The sequence below is a fragment of the Triticum aestivum genome, chromosome 1D (assembly GCF_018294505.1).
Source record: "Triticum aestivum cultivar Chinese Spring chromosome 1D, IWGSC CS RefSeq v2.1, whole genome shotgun sequence".
NCBI classification, from domain to species: domain Eukaryota; kingdom Viridiplantae; phylum Streptophyta; class Magnoliopsida; order Poales; family Poaceae; genus Triticum; species Triticum aestivum.
Genome location: NC_057796.1, coordinates 88032216 through 88050738, shown reverse-complemented (window position 1 = coordinate 88050738; position 18523 = coordinate 88032216). Strand labels below are relative to the sequence as shown.

The window sequence follows — 18523 nt, the reverse complement described above, 5'->3', positions numbered from 1 at the left end:
ACAGCGTATCCCTTGAGCCCTTCGAAGCTGCCCTTCAAGAACTCAAATCCACCGTGCGCCGGCCCCACGGTGGGCGCCAACTGTCGTGGAATTGTCACGGCAGATGTCCTTGGGTTAGGACTTAGTCGTGGAGCCATCGCAACTAGGAAGCTTGAAGGGGTTATGCGGGACAAGGAACACGAGGGTTTATACTGGTTCGGCCCCTTACGGTGAAGGTAAAAGCCTACGTCCAGTTCGAGGTGTTATTGATTAGGGTTACGATCGCCAGGGAACTAAACACTTATCCCGGCTCTCGGAGAGATTGTTGTCGTCCCCAAACCGCTGCCGGGTCGTCCCTTTATATAGGGAGGCTGACGCCCAGCAGCCCTTAGAGTCCCGGCCGGCTCATAAGAGTGTCCGGCTCGGGCTCTAAAACAATACTTGCCTTACACTACAAGTCTACTATAACAATGATTGTAACTACGGGCTTTAAGCCATATCCGGGTCTCAGCCCATCCCTGGCCCATTATTCTGAAACTTAGCTCCGGGCTTCTGGTAATGATCCTTGAAGTAACCCGGCCCTCCTGGCGGGTGACCCCCAGGTCCATATCCTCAACACCTAGTTTCATTTTACTATGGCTTTGTTGTGGCCAGTGTTTTTCTTATTCTTTCTCATATGCGTTATTGGTGTTGCTTGTATGTTTCTTAATCATCCAGCAACCGGATGTATGCTCATGATGCGTTGTATATCCTTCATGCTACAGTTTCGTTAATTTATAAAGCACCTTGTATCAGAAAGTATTGTTAATCGTTCGCATCGAGACAGTCCTACAGCCTTGTATGGAGGTGAAGTGGCGTCATGATTCGGGACAGTCCAGAGACTTGGACTTTGTTAGATTTACTGTGAGATCTTCATGACTGTTTGTGGAGATGTTCTGTTTCTCGTCAAGAACTACAAAATTTCCTTTTGTAGGGATCCTTTCGTTGATCTGACTTGGTGTAACGATGTTACTAAGGAGAGGAAAAACCACAATCAAATAAGGATATTGTTCTAGTCTAATGACAATTATATTATTATTGACAGATAAATCACAAGTTAATGTATTCGAATATTTATACTCCGTTGTAACGCACGGGCATTGTTCTAGTCTAATGAAAAATCCATACTTCATTTCCTAATTACTCTATTTGACACCGAACCAATCACATTTTTCCCACATCATATTTGCTACGCGTCTGAGTAAACTCCAAAAACACAATTTTTTTTCTTCATTGTAAAACAAAAGCCAGCTAATAGGTAAATAATTTTCGTTTAATCGCCATGATATTAAGCTTAAGCTGCCTTTGGCGCCTTGACGGCCTCGAATCTTGGCTCCTTGGCCTCGAACTTCTGCTTGTTGTACACGTCCATATAATCCCCGAACACGTAGTCCGGGTACGCGGCGGCGGCGCCTTCGCCCACCGCCGGCGAGATGGCCACCTCGAACGCCGGGTTGTAGAAGGACGCGATGGAGCGGCGGTTGCCGTTGCGCATGGGCAGGACGCGGTGCCACGCGCTGCGGTAGCGGCCGTTGCTGAGCACCTCCACCTGGTCGCCGGTGTTGACGACGATGGCGTCGGCGAGCGGCTGCACGTCGAGCCACTCGCCGTCCTTGAGCACCTCAAGGCCGCCGACCTTGTCGTCTTGGAACAGCAGGATGACGCCGCCGGCGTCGGTGTGCGCGCGGAGCCCGGTGATGAGGTCCGGGCGCGGGCACGGCGGGTAGTGGCTGACCTTGGTGCCGAAGAACGGCGCGTGGAGGCCGTCGCCGGTGAAGGCGGCCTTCATGCGTCCCTTGTCCAGGCCGAGGTTCTCGTCCATGGCCTCCATGACGCGCTCCGCGAGCTTCTTGAGCTCGGCGCGGTACTCCCGCATGGTCTCCTTGAAGGCCGGCGGGTCGGAGGGCCACTGGTTGTCGTCGTGGAGGTAGAAGATGTCCTCCCAGTCCATGTCGTCCACGGGCGCCACCGCCTCGCCGCGCCGCTCCGCCTCCGCCAGCCTCTCCAACGTCTGCACGGGTTCGGACGACCGGAACGCCGCCTCCCGGAGGCGGTAGCTCTCGGAGCACACCTTCTTGACGCGGTCAAGGAGCTCCAGCGGGATGCCGTGGTTCACCAGCTGGAAGAAGCCCCAGTTCTCGCAGCCGTCGGCGATCTGGGCCATGGTCTCCGCCCTCTCGGCGCCGTGGAGCTTCGAGAAGTCGATCACCGGAACAACCATGGTGAATTGGTGACGATGAGCTTCTCAGAGTTTCAGACTCGGGTGTGGTGTTGTGTGCAGTCTTGTGGATGTAAGTGCAGGTGCTGGGATGAGGTGGAGAGATGTGGGTGGCCATGGTACTTATAGTGCACCAGGTGGGAGAATCTGGTCAACAAATATATTTTGAGACAAAAATCCGGTCAAGACGAGCGACTGGCAGATGTTCATGTGAAGCTTCTGCGCAGCAGCAACCGTTGGATGCTTGTGGCAAATTGGTACCGGCATCTCCATGTCAGTTCATATCCTTGTCAATGTGAGGAGCCTTGACTGAGGCAGAGGCAGGCATGACCTCTATCCCTCTGGGTTGTTCTTCACCACACATTCAGAATTCACATGTTTTTTGGTCATAAAAACTTGTGAATGTTCCAATATTTCGTGAAGAGATAAGTTGATCTGGAATTCAAAACATAAATATATCTAAACCTGTTCTAATAGAATGTAGGTGAGAAGTACTGAAAAAGGGAAACTGTTAGGCCAATAGTTATGTGGAAAATGATGTGTTGAACTTGACCTATAGGTGCAAATTTTCAACGACCATTAAAATTTAGAATACAACTGTTAGGCCCGCCACGCTAAATCAAGATTTTTCAGCCGATTTGACGGGTAACCGGTTGATCCCAAGTTTATCCAATCCAGTGATATTTTCTTTGGAGAACGAGGGAGCCTTATTGATTACATCATGATATGCTAACAACCGAGCAAAAGCAGCTCATGAACACACACTGAAGCTTCGAGCCATGTTGTGACCCCACCTTGTGTTGTGTCCGATGCCTACGATGATCTTGAGCACTGCGACCATACAAACATCCACTTCCACACAACTCAAGATGCTGATCATGATGGATACACATCGCCAGAGTATCTGCTCCTGAATCCTTCTGAAGACCATGCGATCCGTATGATTCAGAGCCATGGGGGCTCTTGTTCCACAAATCAATGCCGACTGTTTTTCCTCGTACGCCTTCCAAAGGGAACCCGGGCTCCATTACTTTCAGAACAGAACACCAGTTCGAAGTATGCAAACCAAACTCTAAAACTCTGTCCACAAATCAATGCCAGTCGCATGATTCAACTCGTTGTTTTCCTTCCTTGCTCCGGTGACCTAAGAGCATCTCCACTCGTTCGGCCCCCCAGCGCATAGGCCGACGTTCTTTCGGGCGCTCGCCGGCGATTTTTAGGCTCTGGGGCGATCTAGGTCTCAGCCACACCCCCAGGTGCCGCCCCCAAGGCGTCACAAATTCAAACTTGGTCCATTCCCGCTCCAAAAAAACGCCACAAGTTCGGCGATCAGCGCCACAGTTCGGCGATCCACAGTTCGGTGATCAAATGAAAAGTTCGGCGTGCAAAAAGAAAGGACGCGTAGGCAATGCATCAAACGGCGGTGTCGGCCTCCGACGTCGGAGGAGTCGGCGTGCGCGGGCTGGGCGGTGTAGGCGTGGCTTCTGTGCTGGGCGGCGGCGGTGCGACTTCTGTGCTGCTGGGCGTCGTGGAGGCATCATCGCTCGGGCTTGGCGGTAGCGTTGGCGTCGGCGCGGGAGTTGGCGGCGCCGTCGACGGCATCTGGTTTAGGATGAGGCCACGCTTCGCCAGGTACCACGCCTTGACCTGCTCGTCCATCGTCGCCATGTCCTCGCCCCCCATTAGAAAAGCCAGGTCGGTGTTCCTCTTCTTCGCGGCGACGTTGGTCCGGAGCAGGTCGAGCTTGACGACGCTGTTCGTCATCAACGCCGACCACCGCGCCTCGGTTTTCTCTTCCCGCAGGGCAGCCCGGGTCTGGGCGTCGGCGAGGCAATGCTCGATGGACTCTTGCACACGTGCCGTAGCCGACTCGGCGTGTTTCCCCTTCTTGGCCCCTTTGTTGCCTTCCGGGCGACCGTCGGCCGCGCCCGGCGTCGGCGTGTCCGGCTTGTACGTCTCCTTGGCCTTGGCGAGGGTGCGCCGGACATCCGCCCACTTCTCGCACTTCTCGATCCGCTTGAAGACGTGGAGGTACTTGAAATCTTGGTCGCTGACGAACATCCGCACCAGCTGCGCCGAGGAACAACGGTCGGCGGGCGGGTGCGCACACGGCAAAAAGAAAAGGGAGAGACCGGCGTGCCATACGTGATCCTCGATGTTGGTGCCGCTCTCCGGGCGAGCCGTGATCTCCTCGATGATCCCATGCCATTTGTTCCACGCCGTTTGAATTAGCCCCCAATGGTTCGCCATTGCCTTCGACCCGAGTTGCATGTAGACTCCTTTGAAGTAGGGGTCGACGAGCTTGCGCTCATCGAACTCGGCCTTGATGCGCTCCCAATATGTGTCAACGCTCTGGTTCGTGCCGGTGATCGGGTCGAGGCAGACGACTTTCCACGCTTCGGCGAGGCACTCGTCCTCCTTGGACGCCCACTTGATGCGTGGCTTGCCGGTCCTGGCCGCCCGCTTCTTCTTCTTCCCTTTCCTCGCCGGAGTAGGAGCCGGCTCCTCCTCCTCCTCTGGTCCTCCTCGCCGTAGTCGATCTCGCCGTCCATGTCACCGTTGAGGTCCATTGTGTCGTCTTGGGCAGTGAACCCGAGGGAGGCGGCGGCGGCGGCCAAGCCGGTCGTGATGATGTCGTCCATGTCGGCCTCCATCGCATCGGTGTCACCGAGATGCGACGAGGAGGCTTGTGAGAAGAGCAGCGCGCCACAGCGGAGAGGTGGCGTCGGGGAGGCTGCGTAGGTCGGTGGCGAGTAGGTGTACGGAGGGTACTGCACGTCGGCGAAGGCGGGCGAGGGCGTGCGCTGGGCCGGGTAACCATGTGGGAAGGTGATGTTGGGGTTGAACCCGCCGTGCGCGTCGCCGTCGATGTAGCCCGGCGACGGCGTGTAGCCCCAGGGTTGTGGCGACGACGAGAAGCCGGCCGGGGACCCGACGCTTTGCTGGCTCCAGGACGCGTACGGGCCGTGGCCGCCGGGCGGATTCATCATCCCCGCGTGAGCCACCTCATATTGTTCGGCCGAGCGCTCCGCCACCGCCGCAGCCGCGAGCGCGGCCCTGTCCCGGGCCTTCTTGGCGTTTGCCCTGTTCCACCGGTCGGTGGTGATAGCCTCCCGGCGTTGAACTTCTGCCCTCCAGTCGGCCTTAAACATGCCCGGGGGCTTGGACGGCGGCGCCCTCTGCTTCGGCTGGGCGGCGGCGGTGGCAACCGTCGCGGCGCGGGGGGCCGCTGTCGGTGTCAAAACCGGCGGATCTCGGGTAGGGGGTCCCGAAATGTGCGTCTAAGGCGGATGGTAACAGGAGGCGGGGGACACAATGTTTATCCAGGTTCGGGCCCTCTCGATGGAGGTAATACCCTACTTCCTGCTTGATTGATCTTGATGATATGAGTATTACAAGAGTTGATCTACCACGAGATCGTAGAGGCTAAACCCTAGAAGCTAGCCTATGATTATGATTGTTGTTGTCCTACGGACTAAACCCTCCGGTTTATATAGACACCGGAGGGGGCTAGGGTTACATAGAGTCGGTTACAAGGGAGGAGATCTACATATCCGAATTGCCAAGCTTGCCTTCCACGCAAAGGAGAGTCCCACTCGGACACGGGGCGAAGTCTTCAATCTTGTATCTTCATAGTCCAACAGTCCGGCCAAAGTATATAGTCCGGTTGTCCGAGGACCCCCTAATCCAGGACTCCCTCAGTAGCCCCTGAACCAGGCTTCAATGACGATGAGTCCGACGCGCAGATTGTCTTCGGCATTGCAAGGAGGGTTCCTCCTCCGAATACTCCATTGAAGATTATGAACACAAGGATCGTGTCCGGCTCTGCAAAACAAATTCCACATACCACCGTAGAGAGTACAATATCCCACAAATCTAATCTGCTGAAAAATTTCATAGCGTGACATCACGCCACGGCCCGGTCATTATTCGAACCGTTTTTCTCAACCAACTACTGCACATATTGCGAGGCGGTTTTCTTAGCACGTCTTGTCAAAGCAGAGATCGTGTCCCCTTATCACGGGATTCTCATCAATACGGGTGTGGGTAACCCAACCGCGCCATCAATCACGGCGCTTGGGGAATAAGCGAGTTTAAAAGGCAAGTGGGGAGGCGCACAATTTCTGCTACTGCCATGGTATCTTGAGTGCGTAATTATGTACGCGCGGCGCAAATTTCGCCGCTTGACTAGGACTATGACGGAGGCCGAATTGCTAGGCGAGCTCTGAACGTGCCGGGCGATCCTGTTGCAGGGTACCCCGGACTCGCTTGAAGGTGTCCGGGGGTTTTATCGCCGAATTGGCGGTTTGTCTTAGAAGGCTGCTTTGCACTTCTGCTGTGAGGGCCGCAGTGTGCTCCTCCGTACGGAGCGAGCGTTCTGTGTTTCCATTAACTGTTACAACCCCGCGAGGTCTTGGCATTTTGAGCTTGAGGTATGTATAATGCGGTACCACATTGAATCTGGCGAATGCAGTTCGTCCGAGCAGTGCGTGATAGCCACTGCGGAAGGGGACGATATCGAAGATTAACTCCTCGCTTCGGAAGTTGTCTGGAGATCCGAAGACCACTTCCAGTGTGATCGAGCCTGTGCAACAGGCCTCTACACCTGGTATGACACCTTTAAAGGTGGTTTTTGTGGGTTTGATCCTCGAGGGGTCGATACCCATTTTGCGCACTGTATCCTGATAAAGCAGGTTCAGGCTGCTGCCACCGTCCATAAGGACTCGAGTGAGGTGAAATCCGTCAATGATGGGGTCAAGAACCAACACGGCAGAACCGCCGTGACGGATACTGGTGGGGTGGTCCCTGCGATCGAAAGTGATCGGACAAGAAGACCATGGGTTGAACTTTGGGGCGACTGGCTCCATCGCATAAACGTCCCTTAGTGCACGCTTCCGTTCCCGCTTGGGAATATGGGTTGCGTATATCATGTTCACCGTTTTCACTTGGGGAGGAAATTTCTTCTGTCCTCCTGTGTTCGGCGGCCGGGGCTCCTCGTCGTCGTCGCTATGCAGCCCCTTTTCCTTGTTTTCGGCATTCAACTTGCCGGACTGTTTGAACACCCAGCATTCTCTGTTGGTGTGGTTGGCTGGTTTATCGGGGGTACCGTGAATTTGACACGAGCGATCGAGTATGCGGTCCAAACTGGACGGGCCCGGATTGCTTCTTTTGAACGGCTTTTTCCGCTGACCGGATTTAGAGCCCTTGAATCCGGCATTGACTGTCGTGTCTTCGGCGTTGTTGCCATTGTTGCGGCGCTTGTGTCTGTTGCGACGTGGCCTGCCGTTGCTGTCTTTGGCATCTGAATTGCCAGGATTTCTTGATGTGTTGTTGCTGCGAGCCAGCCAGCTGTCCTCGCCCTCACAAAAGCGGGTCATGAGTGTCGTGAGGGCTGCCATGGACTTCGGCTTCTCTTGGCCGAGGTGTCGGGCGAGCCACTCGTCGCGGATGTTATGCTTAAATGCCGCTAAGGCCTCGGTATCCGGACAGTCGACAATTTGGTTCTTTTTAGTTAGGAACCGAGTCCAGAATTTCCTGTCTGATTCCCCTGGCTGTTGGGTTATGTGACTCAAGTCATCAACATCCGGTGGTCGCACATAAGTGCCCTGGAAGTTGTCAAGGAATGCGTCTTCCAAATTCTCCCAACTGCCAATGGAGTTTGCCGGCAGGCTATTCAGCCAATGCCGAGCCAGCCCTTTGGGTTTTAGTGGGAGGTACTTGATGGCATGTAGATCGTCACCATGGGCCATGTGGATGTGGAGGAGGAAATCTTCAATCCATACCGCGGGGTCTGTTGTACCATCATATGATTCAATGTTCATGGGTTTAAAACCTTCTGGGAATTGGTGATCCATTACTTCGTCCGTGAAGCATAGGGGGTGTGAGGCGCCTCTGTGCCGGGCTATGTCACGACACTGTTCATACGAGTCTTGTCTGCTGTATTCGGCCCGGCTGGATTTGCTTTTAGTATATCCGGCGTGACGGTCGTCGTCACGCGTTGGGGCGCGCCCCCGTGATCCGTAGATCGATCTTGTATGTCCTGCTTTGTTTTCCAATACGTCTCGCAGGTCCTGCGTGTTGCCACGTGCCTTGGTGTTTTTGTTTGACTGGCGGCGGGGTGCGGGCTGGGCTTCGGGCTGATATGCCGCTTTGTCTCGGCCACGAGGTGGCCGGTCAGCCGCATCATACGCTGGAGGTGTAGGCTTTAATGCCTCCTCCTCGAGTTGGGGTAGCAACCTGCGCTTTGGGTAACTTTTGGTTGGGCGCTCGAGTTCGTATTCCTCGGCCGCCAGGACCTCGATCCATCTATCCGCTAGCAGATCTTGGTCAGCTTGAAGCTGTTGTTGCTTTTTCTTCAGGCTTTTTGCTGTGGCTATAAGCCGGCGCTTGAAGCACTCCTGCTCGACGGGATCCTCGGGCACGATAAATTCTTCGTCGCCGAGGCTCACCTTGTCTTGGGAGATGGGCATGTAATTGCCATCCTCTGATTCTCCGTCTGCTGCCTGTTCCTTAGGGCTAGCTTGCCCATCCTCCCGCTCAAAACCCGGCTGGAGGGGATTGTCTTCGTCTTCGGCACTATCCGCAACGTTATTGTCTCTTGTGCCGGTATCGCTGCTTTTGCTATGGCGGGGCTTAGAGCGGCGCCAATGACACTGGTGCTTAGATTGCTTCTCGGGGGGATTATCCTCCGTTGCCTTATTGCCATCGCTTTCTTTGGGGGTGTCCACCATGTATATATCATATGATGAGGTGGCAATCCAGCGCCCTGTGGGCGGTGGTTCCTGTTCTTCTCCTGCATCGTTGTCCATACCGTCGATGTCTTCGGAGCTGAAATCGAGCATGTCGGTTAAGTCATCGACAGTGGCTATTAAGTGGGTGGTGGGTGGGGAACGAATTTCTTCGTCGTCCGCTTCCCACTCAAGCCGGACATAGTTCGGCCAAGGGTCTCCTGACAAGGAGAGAGACCTCAATGAATTTAGCACTTCGCCCAAAGGCGAGTGCTGAAAGATATCCGCGGAGGTAATCTCCATGATCGGCGCCCAATCAGATTCGATAGGCACGAACGCGGGCGGTTCGGAGCCCGTGGCCCGGGACGAATCCAAGGGTCCGGAAACACAGGTCTCATAGGAGGTGAAGTTAGTATTCAGCTCTATCGCCGCTGAGTGTGTGGCCTCCGTGGCGGGGTCTATCCACCCGTCCTTGGACGGCACGATCTGCTCCAGATTGAGGGCCGGAGTAGCCACAGGTGTGATCTCCCGAACACCGTTCGACGGCAGAGCTAGGTCATGCTCGTCGTGACTGTGCGGCGCACCTGACATGGGCCCGAATCCGTCGAAGATCAAGTCTCCGCGGATGTCGGCAGTATAGTTCAAGCTTCCAAACCTGACCTGATGGCCAGGGGCGTAGCTCTCGATCTGCTCCAGGTGGCCAAGCGAGTTGGCCCGCAGTACGAAGCCGCTGAATACGAAGATCTGTCCGGCGAGAAAAACCTCACCCTGGATCGCATCGTTGCCGATGATCGAAGGAGCCATCAAGCCTTTATCTTGATGGCACAGTGGAACTCTCAATGAAAGCACCAATGTCGGTGTCAAAACTGGCGGATCTCGGGTAGGGGGTCCCGAACTGTGCGTCTAAGGCGGATGGTAACAGGAGGTGGGGGACACAATGTTTACCCAGGTTCGGGCCCTCTCGATGGAGGTAATACCCTACTTCCTGCTTGATTGATCTTGATGATATGAGTATTACAAGAGTTGATCTACCACGAGATCATAGAGGCTAAACCCTACAAGCTAGCCTATGATTATGATTGTTGTTGTCCTACGGACTAAACCCTCCGGTTTATATAGACACCGGAGGGGGCTAGGGTTGCACAGAGTCGGTTACAAGGGAGGAGATCTACATATCCGAATTGCCAAGCTTGCCTTCCATGCAAAGGAGAGTCCCACCCGGACACGGGGCGAAGTCTTCAATCTTGTATCTTCATAGTCCAACAGTCCGGCCAAAGTATATAGTCCGGCTGTCCGAGGACCCCCTAATCCAGGACTCCCTCAGCCGCGTACTTCTTCGGCGGCATGGCGGCAGGCTGGGAGGGGAGGAGGAGGAGATTGGCGGGAGGAATGGAGTATGAGAGGGAAGCCGAGGGGGGAAAGCGGGAGGAATCGGCGGGAAAAGGGCCTCCTCTCACCGAAAGAGCGGCCCCATGCCCCTTTTTGATTCTGCCGGCGCCCCCAGGCGACCCCTGGGCGCTTGTGTTCGGCTCGGGTTCGCCGGCTGTTATTTCGGCCCAATCTGGCGCTAAATGAGATCCTAGGGGCGCAACTGGGCCAATTTTCAGCCGCCGGCGCTAAAAACGCCTTGGAGGGCCTGTTGGGGGCGCGGCTGGAGATGCTCTAAGAGACAGGCGGCAGCCGATCTACCTCGACTCCAACTACAATTTTCACTTCTCTGGGCAATGATTTGATATGGATGTGTTGGGTTACCTGCGTCGTCTTTTGTCCCTTTGCATACTTGTTCCAATTAGGCCTGGTTGAGTATATACAGAGAAAAATCATCATCTGCATGTTGATTGGTTGCCTACAACCCCTCTCCCTGCATCGTCGCAATGCCTCTACGCACTGTGTTTGGTTGTTCGCATTGACAGTGCTCATACTAGTGCACGTTGTTTGATTGCATACACTGGACATGAGTAAGAGTTAACAAGTACACATAACACACAGTGTCACACTAGTGCCTCGGCGACAGCGGTGGGCGGCGGTCGCGACGCTACGTCCGATACAATGAGCATGGAGTCGCAGGCGAGCGATCCCATCGGCGGATGGTGAACTATTTGCTAGCACCGTCGCCGCAGAGAAAGTCCATGTGGAGTAATAAATAGGAGGCGTTGAGGCAGAGAGTGATGAAGAAAAAATGCAGTGTGCACGCCATGGGGGCGTCAGTGTAGTAGGATGCGAAGCAGGAGGCTGAAAAGAACGACGATGGCGACGACGCCAGTGTAGTAGGACACAAGCGAGGAGGCCGGGAGAAACGACGCCGGCAATGGCTTCAGTGTACCAGGACATTGGAGAGGAGACCCAGTGGAACGACGACCACACGAGTGTAGTAGGACATGGGAGAGGAGGTAGAGGAACGACGTCGGCGGTGGCACTAGTGCAAAACACACGCGGGAGAGAGGGCCGAGAGGAGCGACACCGGTGTAGCAGGAAACGAGAGAGGAGACCGAGATTAAGGAGTGTCATTAACACATACACATATGTGTATATACTTTTCACAAGAAAGAAGTTAGATCTAATGGTTTACGATTGTCAGAACGGAAAATATGCAACACAAAAGTCATGTGAAACTGTAAGATGAAGCTACTGGTAAAATTAAATTTCAAACGGTTAACCGTGCGCGACGAATTTGACAAAATTCGCCCAAAATGGCTCTAAAAATGAGCACAAAGCTAAACATTTACAGTTGACGAAACTACGAACCCATCATAAAAATGGAACCATAACATCGATGTGCATCTTTTTCATCTAGAGCTTATCTCGATTCAAAGCACCGTTGTGTAGATTAGAAGAAGAAAGAGATTACACTAAACACATACAAACTCACCTACATGGTGCATGCAGCGAGCACTAGACTGTACCAGAGCCACCCACGTGCCCTCTGTTGCAACGCTGGAGCTGGCTCGCTGAAAACGGCCAAATCGAGCGTTCCCTGCGATGCAGGCCCAGAGATGCTTTAAATTTCGTGCGGAGCAACTTTTTGATGCGGCCCAACCAACTAAACAGGTTGATTTCTTCCCGCACGGGTGAGGGTAATGCGAGCAACCAAACACCTCATATGCGGATCATGACCGCCCGCTTCTTCTGGTCTAAATCGATGGCTTCTCGGACGCTACAGCTACGAGCTCTTGAGTTTCAATAAGGGTGTGTTTGGTTGCCGTAGGAACCGGGCCTGGCTAGTTCAGCCTGACTCAACCGAGTCTGGTTGAAGAAAAACAGGCAAAAAGTCGGCATCTGCACATTATTTGGTTGCCCGCATTTAGGCCTCTTGCATTAGGGGAGCAATTTTGGCATGTCGTTTGGTTGCCTGCATTGGCTTGGCTCACGCAACTACACCGTGTTTGGTTGTCTGCACGGGATATGATTAAGATTAACAACTATCCATAACAGACACAGTGCCATGGCGGCTGCGGTAACGATGGCGAGTACACAAGCATTAGTTCGCTACGCTGCCGTCGGACTCGGCGTCGAGGCCACCGTCTACGGTCGCGGGTCGACGAGCAAGCATCCCTCCGCTATGGTGAGCAGTATCACCGTCGTTGGCATCAGCGTCCCCGAACCGCCCACTTCGCTCCCCCCAAATCGCCTCCTTCCTTGTCGATCCAGCCGTGGTCACACTACTGCAGGATACTGCTAACGCGACACTATGATCAGAGACCCTTTGACGAAACTGTGTGCGATGCGATAATCGCAAACGGTGGTGTAAAAAACCGTCAAAAGGTGCAAAACGTTTGCGATGGCAGGGCCATCAAACAGAGTTCAGATTTTAGTTGCGTGTGCGATGCAGGGCACACGGTTAATCCATTCAAACTGTTTGCGATGAGGCAGGACAAAAAAAACGGGCATCCATATCAATGTGCGCGCGATGCAGGACACACGGTTAATCCATTCGAACTGTTTGCGATGAGGTAGAACAACAGAAACAGGCAGCCATATCAATGTGTGCGATATACGACATACGGTTCACTCGGACGAACTGTTTTCGATTAGGGAACACGACAGAAATGGTTCAACTTAACAAGATGTGTGTGATACGCGGCATACAGTTCACATGGATAAACTGTTTGCGATGAGCCAAAAGAACACAAACAAGTCGTGTAAACAAGATATGTGTGATACGTGGCAACAGCCGGCTCGAATGAACTGTTTGCGATGAGAAATTACAACACGGACAGTCAATACAGTTACTTCGTGTGCAATTCTGTGTGTACAAAAAACTTTGAAAAATGCAAACTAGTTGCTTGCGGTGGCTAGGAGTATCGCACACGATGCGTCTGCGAGTACTCGTGTGTGATAATTAGTATGTTACACATACGTTTCCTTATGTTAACTTGTGTGTGAATTTGTAATATGGACAGTCAATATGCAAATGCCTTCTGGACATCGGGCACACGCTTAAACTGAATGAACTGTGTACGATACTAATATTTTCCATGAAAATTTATGAACTTGGGTAACAGCATTTGAGTAACATATATATAGTGGTTACACTGTTCGACAAAAGGAGGATCTTCGTAACATGGTTTTGACAACCATATGGTCCATATCTACATACTTAACATAGTAACAACTATCACATTTTAAGAGGCTAAAGGCCAACAACCATATGGTCCATATCTACATACTTAACATATATAGTAACAACTAGCACATTTTAAGAGGCTGAGGGCCAAGTACCACCACTACAGGAATCAGCTACTTTGCCGTCTGCCACGGCAGACGGCAAAGGCAAGGATGGTGGACGGCAAAGGCTTTTGCCGTCTGCCGCGGACGGCAAAAGGCTCCGGCAATGTAGGCTACGGTAAAGAGCTTCTTTGCCGTCTTCTTTCTGAAGCGGACGGCAAAGGGGCCTTTGCCATCAGTGGCGGACGGCAAAGAAAGCCGACGGCAATAAATTCGCTGTTAGTCCGTTAGGCGTCTAACGGCAGCCTTTGCCGTCCGCCGCTGACGGCAAAGAGCATCAAGCCTTTGCGGTCTGCCATTGTAGGCAAACTGACCAAATGGGTCAGCAGCCAGAAAGCACAGATGGTTGCCACGTGGCTTCTTTGCCGTCCGCGGCGGACGGCAAGGAGCCCGTTGCCGTCGGTGGCAGACGGCAAAGAGCCTGCATTGCCTCTTTTTTTCTGTTTTTTCTTATACCCAACCATTTTCACAACAAATAGATGATACATATATATTTTTCACATGGCAAGTCCACAGCAAACATATGAGATATCCAACACATATAATTTCATCATACATGCATAGTTCCATCAACCATACATAGCAAGTTCCACATACATGCATCCAACCATACATATTACAATAGTGTCATCCTACCATACATGCATAGTTCATCGATACAAAAGAAACATAGTTCATCCAAACAAGCACTCCATCTATAAAAGCACAGATGGAAAAGAAGCACTCCATCCATGCAAGCTTCCGTGAATTAAATCAAATCTGCAAAATGATAAACAAGATGTTAGAAAAAGAAGAAGAAAAAGAAGAAGAAGAAGACTATAAGAAGTAAGCATACTTAAGTAAAATGGAGCTAACCTAGAAGAAAATGAAGAAGAAGAAGAAGAAGACTAGAAGAATACTAGAACAAGAAGAAGAAGAAGAAGAAGACTATAATTAAGCTTATTATGTAAACTTGGTCATTTTGTGCTAACATAAGTAATTTTGGAGTTAACCTATAGGAAACTAAGCATATTAGAGATAACTTAGCATATTAGAGCCAACTTAGGTAAAATGGAGCCAACCTAGCTAATTATGCCATCTTTGAGTGAACTAAGCACATTAGAGCTAACTTATAGCTAACTTATGTCATTTTGGAGAAGAAGAAGAAGAAGAAGACTATAATTAAGCTTATTATGTAAACTTGGTCATTTTGTGCTAACATAAGTAATTTTGGAGCTAACCTATAGGAAACTAAGCATAGTAGAGATAACTTAGCATATTAGAGCCAACTTACGTAAAATGGAGCCAACCTAGCTAATTATGCCATCTTTGAGTGAACTAAGCATATTAGAGCTAACTTATGTCATTTTGGAGAAGAAGAAGAAGAAAATGAAGAAGAAGAAGAATATATGACATTTATGAGCTAATTTAGGTGAAATTGATTGTTTGTGAGCTAACCTAGGTGAAATGGATCGTTTATGAGCTAATCTAGGTAAAATTGGTCATTTTAGAGCTAACTTGGGTAAAATGCATCATTTTGGAGCTAACCTAGGTAAGATGGGTTATTTTGGAGCTAACCTCTCTAAAATGGGTCATTTTAGAGCTAACATAGGTAAATTGGATCATTTTGGAGCTAGTCTAGGTAAAATGGGTCATTTTAGAGCTAACTTGGGTAAAATTGATCATTTATGAGCTAACTAAGGTAAAATGGGTCATTTTAGAGCTAACTTGGGTAAAATGGATTGTTTATGAGCTAACTAAGCTAATTATGCTAAGTCTAGGTCATTGTGGTAAGCATATTGGAGGAAATAAGGCTAAGTCTAGGTCTTTATGCATTTGTTAAGCAAAACACTAGAGAAACTTACCATGATCATGGAGGTGTAGGAGCGGGCTGGCTCGTGCCGGTAGCTGGAGAAGGATCGTGCGATGCTTGTCTGGAGTTACTGTAACGCCCACGATGCGGCTATATCTCCCACGTGTCGAGGCACGACTTAGAGGCATAACCGCATTGTGGTTTTGTCGCAAGAAGGGTCATCTTCACACAATCCCATGTAATGAACAATAATGGGATAAAGAGTTGGCTTACAATCGCCACTTCACACAATAAATAAATATAATTCATACATCATCCAAAATACACACATAGACCGACTACGGTCAAGACCCAAATGAAAATAAGATAACCCCAAATGCTAGATCCCCGATCGTCCCAACTGGGCTCCACTACTGATCATCAGGAAAAGACACATAGTAACGACCACGTTCCTCATCGAAGTCCCACTTGAGGTCGATCCCATCATCTGCACTGGCATCGTCGGCACCTGCAACTGTTTTGGTAGAATCTGTGAGTCACGAGGACTCAGCAATCTCACACCCGCGAGATCAAGACTATGTAAGCTTATAGGAAAGGATGGTGTAATGAGGTGGAGCTGCAGCAGGCACTAAGCATATATGGTGGCTAACATACGCAAAAGAGAGCGAGAAGAGAAGCAACGGAACGGTCGTCATCTAGTAATGACCAAGAAGTGATCCTGAACTCCTACTTACGTCATTCATAACTCAACCGTGTTCACTTCCCGGACTCCGCCGAGAAGAGACCATCACGGCTACACACACGGTTGATGTATTTTAATTGGGTCAAGTGACAAGTTCTCTACAACCGGACATTAACAAATTCCCATCTGCCTCATAACCGCGGGCACGGCTTTCGAAAGATAATACCCTGCAGGGGTGTCCCAACTTAGCCCATCATAAGCTCTCACGGTCAAGAAGGATAAACCTTCTCCCAGGAAGACCCGATCAGTCTCGGAATCCCGGTTTACAAGACATTTCGACAATGGTAAAACAAGACCAGCAAAGCCACCCGAATGTGCCGACAAATCCCGATAGGAGCTGCACATATCTCGTTCTCAGGGCACAACGGATGGGCAAGACGTCGGGTTGGCATAGACCCTGGTTGCCCAGGAGGCGCCGGACATCGCCCAGTTTGGGCCAGCACTCGAAGGAGCACTGGTCCGGGGGTTTAAAATAAAGATGACCCTCGGGCTCGCGAAAACCCGGGGGAAAAGGCTTAGGTGGCAAATGGTAAAACCAAGGTTGGGCCTTGCTGGAGGAGTTTTATTCAAGGCGAACTGTCAAGGGGGTCCCGTAAATCACCCAACCGCGTAAGGAACGCAAAACTCAAGGAACATAATACCGGTATGACAGGAACTAGGGCGACAAGAGTGGAACAAAACACCAGGCATAAGGCCGAGCCTTCCACCCCTTTACCAAATATATAGATGCGTTAATATAATAAGAGATATTGTGATATCCTGTTCCAACATGGAATAAACTTCAACTTCACCTGCAACTAGCAACGCTATAAGAAGGGCTGAGCAAAAGCAGTAACTTAGCCAAACAACGGTTTGCTAGGAAAGGATGGTTAGAGGCTGACATGGCAATATGGGAGGCATGATATAGCAAGTGGTAGGTAGCACAGCATGTCAATAGAGCGAACAACTAGCAAAGCAAAGATAGAAGTGATTTCGAGGGTATGGTCATCTTGCCTGCAAGGTTCTCAGAGTTGTCGAAAGCTTGATCCTCGTAAGCGTACTCAACAGGTTCCTCGTTCACTAACTCGTCTCCCGGCTCTACCCAAACAAGAACACAAGCAAACGGAACCACAATCAACCACGAGAAATGCACAAGCAACATGATGCAATATATGAATGATATGCAAGATATGATATGCGATGTATATGCGTGCTCCGGAAGGAAAATGATGAACAAGGCAGTAACTTGGCAAGCCAAGCATGCCACTGGAAAGATGAGATGATTTCGGTTGAAATCGATATAAAGATCACCGGAAACGGATGCACGGTTTGCAAACGGCAAGCAAAACAAGAATGACACGAATTTGCGATTAACAGCATGATAGCACTTAGAATGCAACAAGTAACAATGCTACAGCACTCCAACATAGCAACAAAGCATATGGCAGTAATCTACAGGAGATGATTGACAAAAGATGAACACTGAGCTACGGCTAGATCACAACATAACAGGCTCAAACAAGCATGGCAAAAGTGCAAAAGATAACAGGTTCACAGACTTGGTGAAATTATTGGACATGGCAGAAAACTGCATCTCGTAGCAATGTTCAGAGCACAAAATCAATATGCTACAAGAACTTAACATAGCAAAATAAGGCATGGAAGTATTCTAATAAATGCATATGACAAAAGTCCCTTACTGACCATAAGCCAAAAAGGACCAGAAGATATGATGGCAACCATGCAAACATAGCAAGTTTCGTTAACAGGTTTCAGACTTGGCAGAAAACAGAGCATGGCAGAAACAATAATATGAAGGCATCTTGGTGAGCTTGATGCACTCACCACAAGGCAATTCATGACAAAACAAGCATACCTACAGCAAGATGGCATGTTTATGAAGCTATACATGGCAAGAGAAAGTACATAGCATGAATGGATCAACTACAACAAGCTTGGCAAAATTGAATAACACGTAAACAATCTGCCAGAAATATTTTATAGCAAAAGTAGAGCAATATTGAGTCATGCTATGGCACACCATAATTGCAAATAAGGACAGGAATGGATCAATTACAATAATATCTAACAAACATCCTTACTGAACATCTCCAAAATATGCATGGATCTCTCTGTAGCATCAAGTTTACAGGGCAACAAAATAACAGCAGACAAAGACTTAGAGAAATCACCAAGTCTCTGAAATCAGAAACATTACGGAGCCTAGTTTGCATGCTTGTGCTAGTCACCACAGAGATCACAAAAATACATGGCATACACCACTGTAAAGCTGGTATGGCATACAACAAAACACATGTAGA

At 50.5% G+C, this 18523-nt stretch overlaps 1 protein-coding gene across 1 annotated transcript; it reads right to left on the bottom strand.

Annotated features, from left to right (window-relative positions):
- Positions 1–1146: 1146 nt before the first annotated feature.
- On the bottom strand, positions 1147–2345 carry LOC123180500 (1-aminocyclopropane-1-carboxylate oxidase). The gene has a single exon (XM_044592569.1). It carries the CDS (start codon positions 2237–2239, stop codon positions 1313–1315), a length of 927 nt encoding a protein of 308 aa, XP_044448504.1. The 5' UTR covers positions 2240–2345; the 3' UTR covers positions 1147–1312.
- Positions 2346–18523: the final 16178 nt, after the last annotated feature.

Excerpts from the sequence above, each read along its gene's own strand:
- LOC123180500 (XM_044592569.1), bottom strand. The coding sequence starts at position 2,239 with ATGGTTGTTCCGGTGATCGACTTCTCGAAGCTCCACGGCGCCGAGAGG.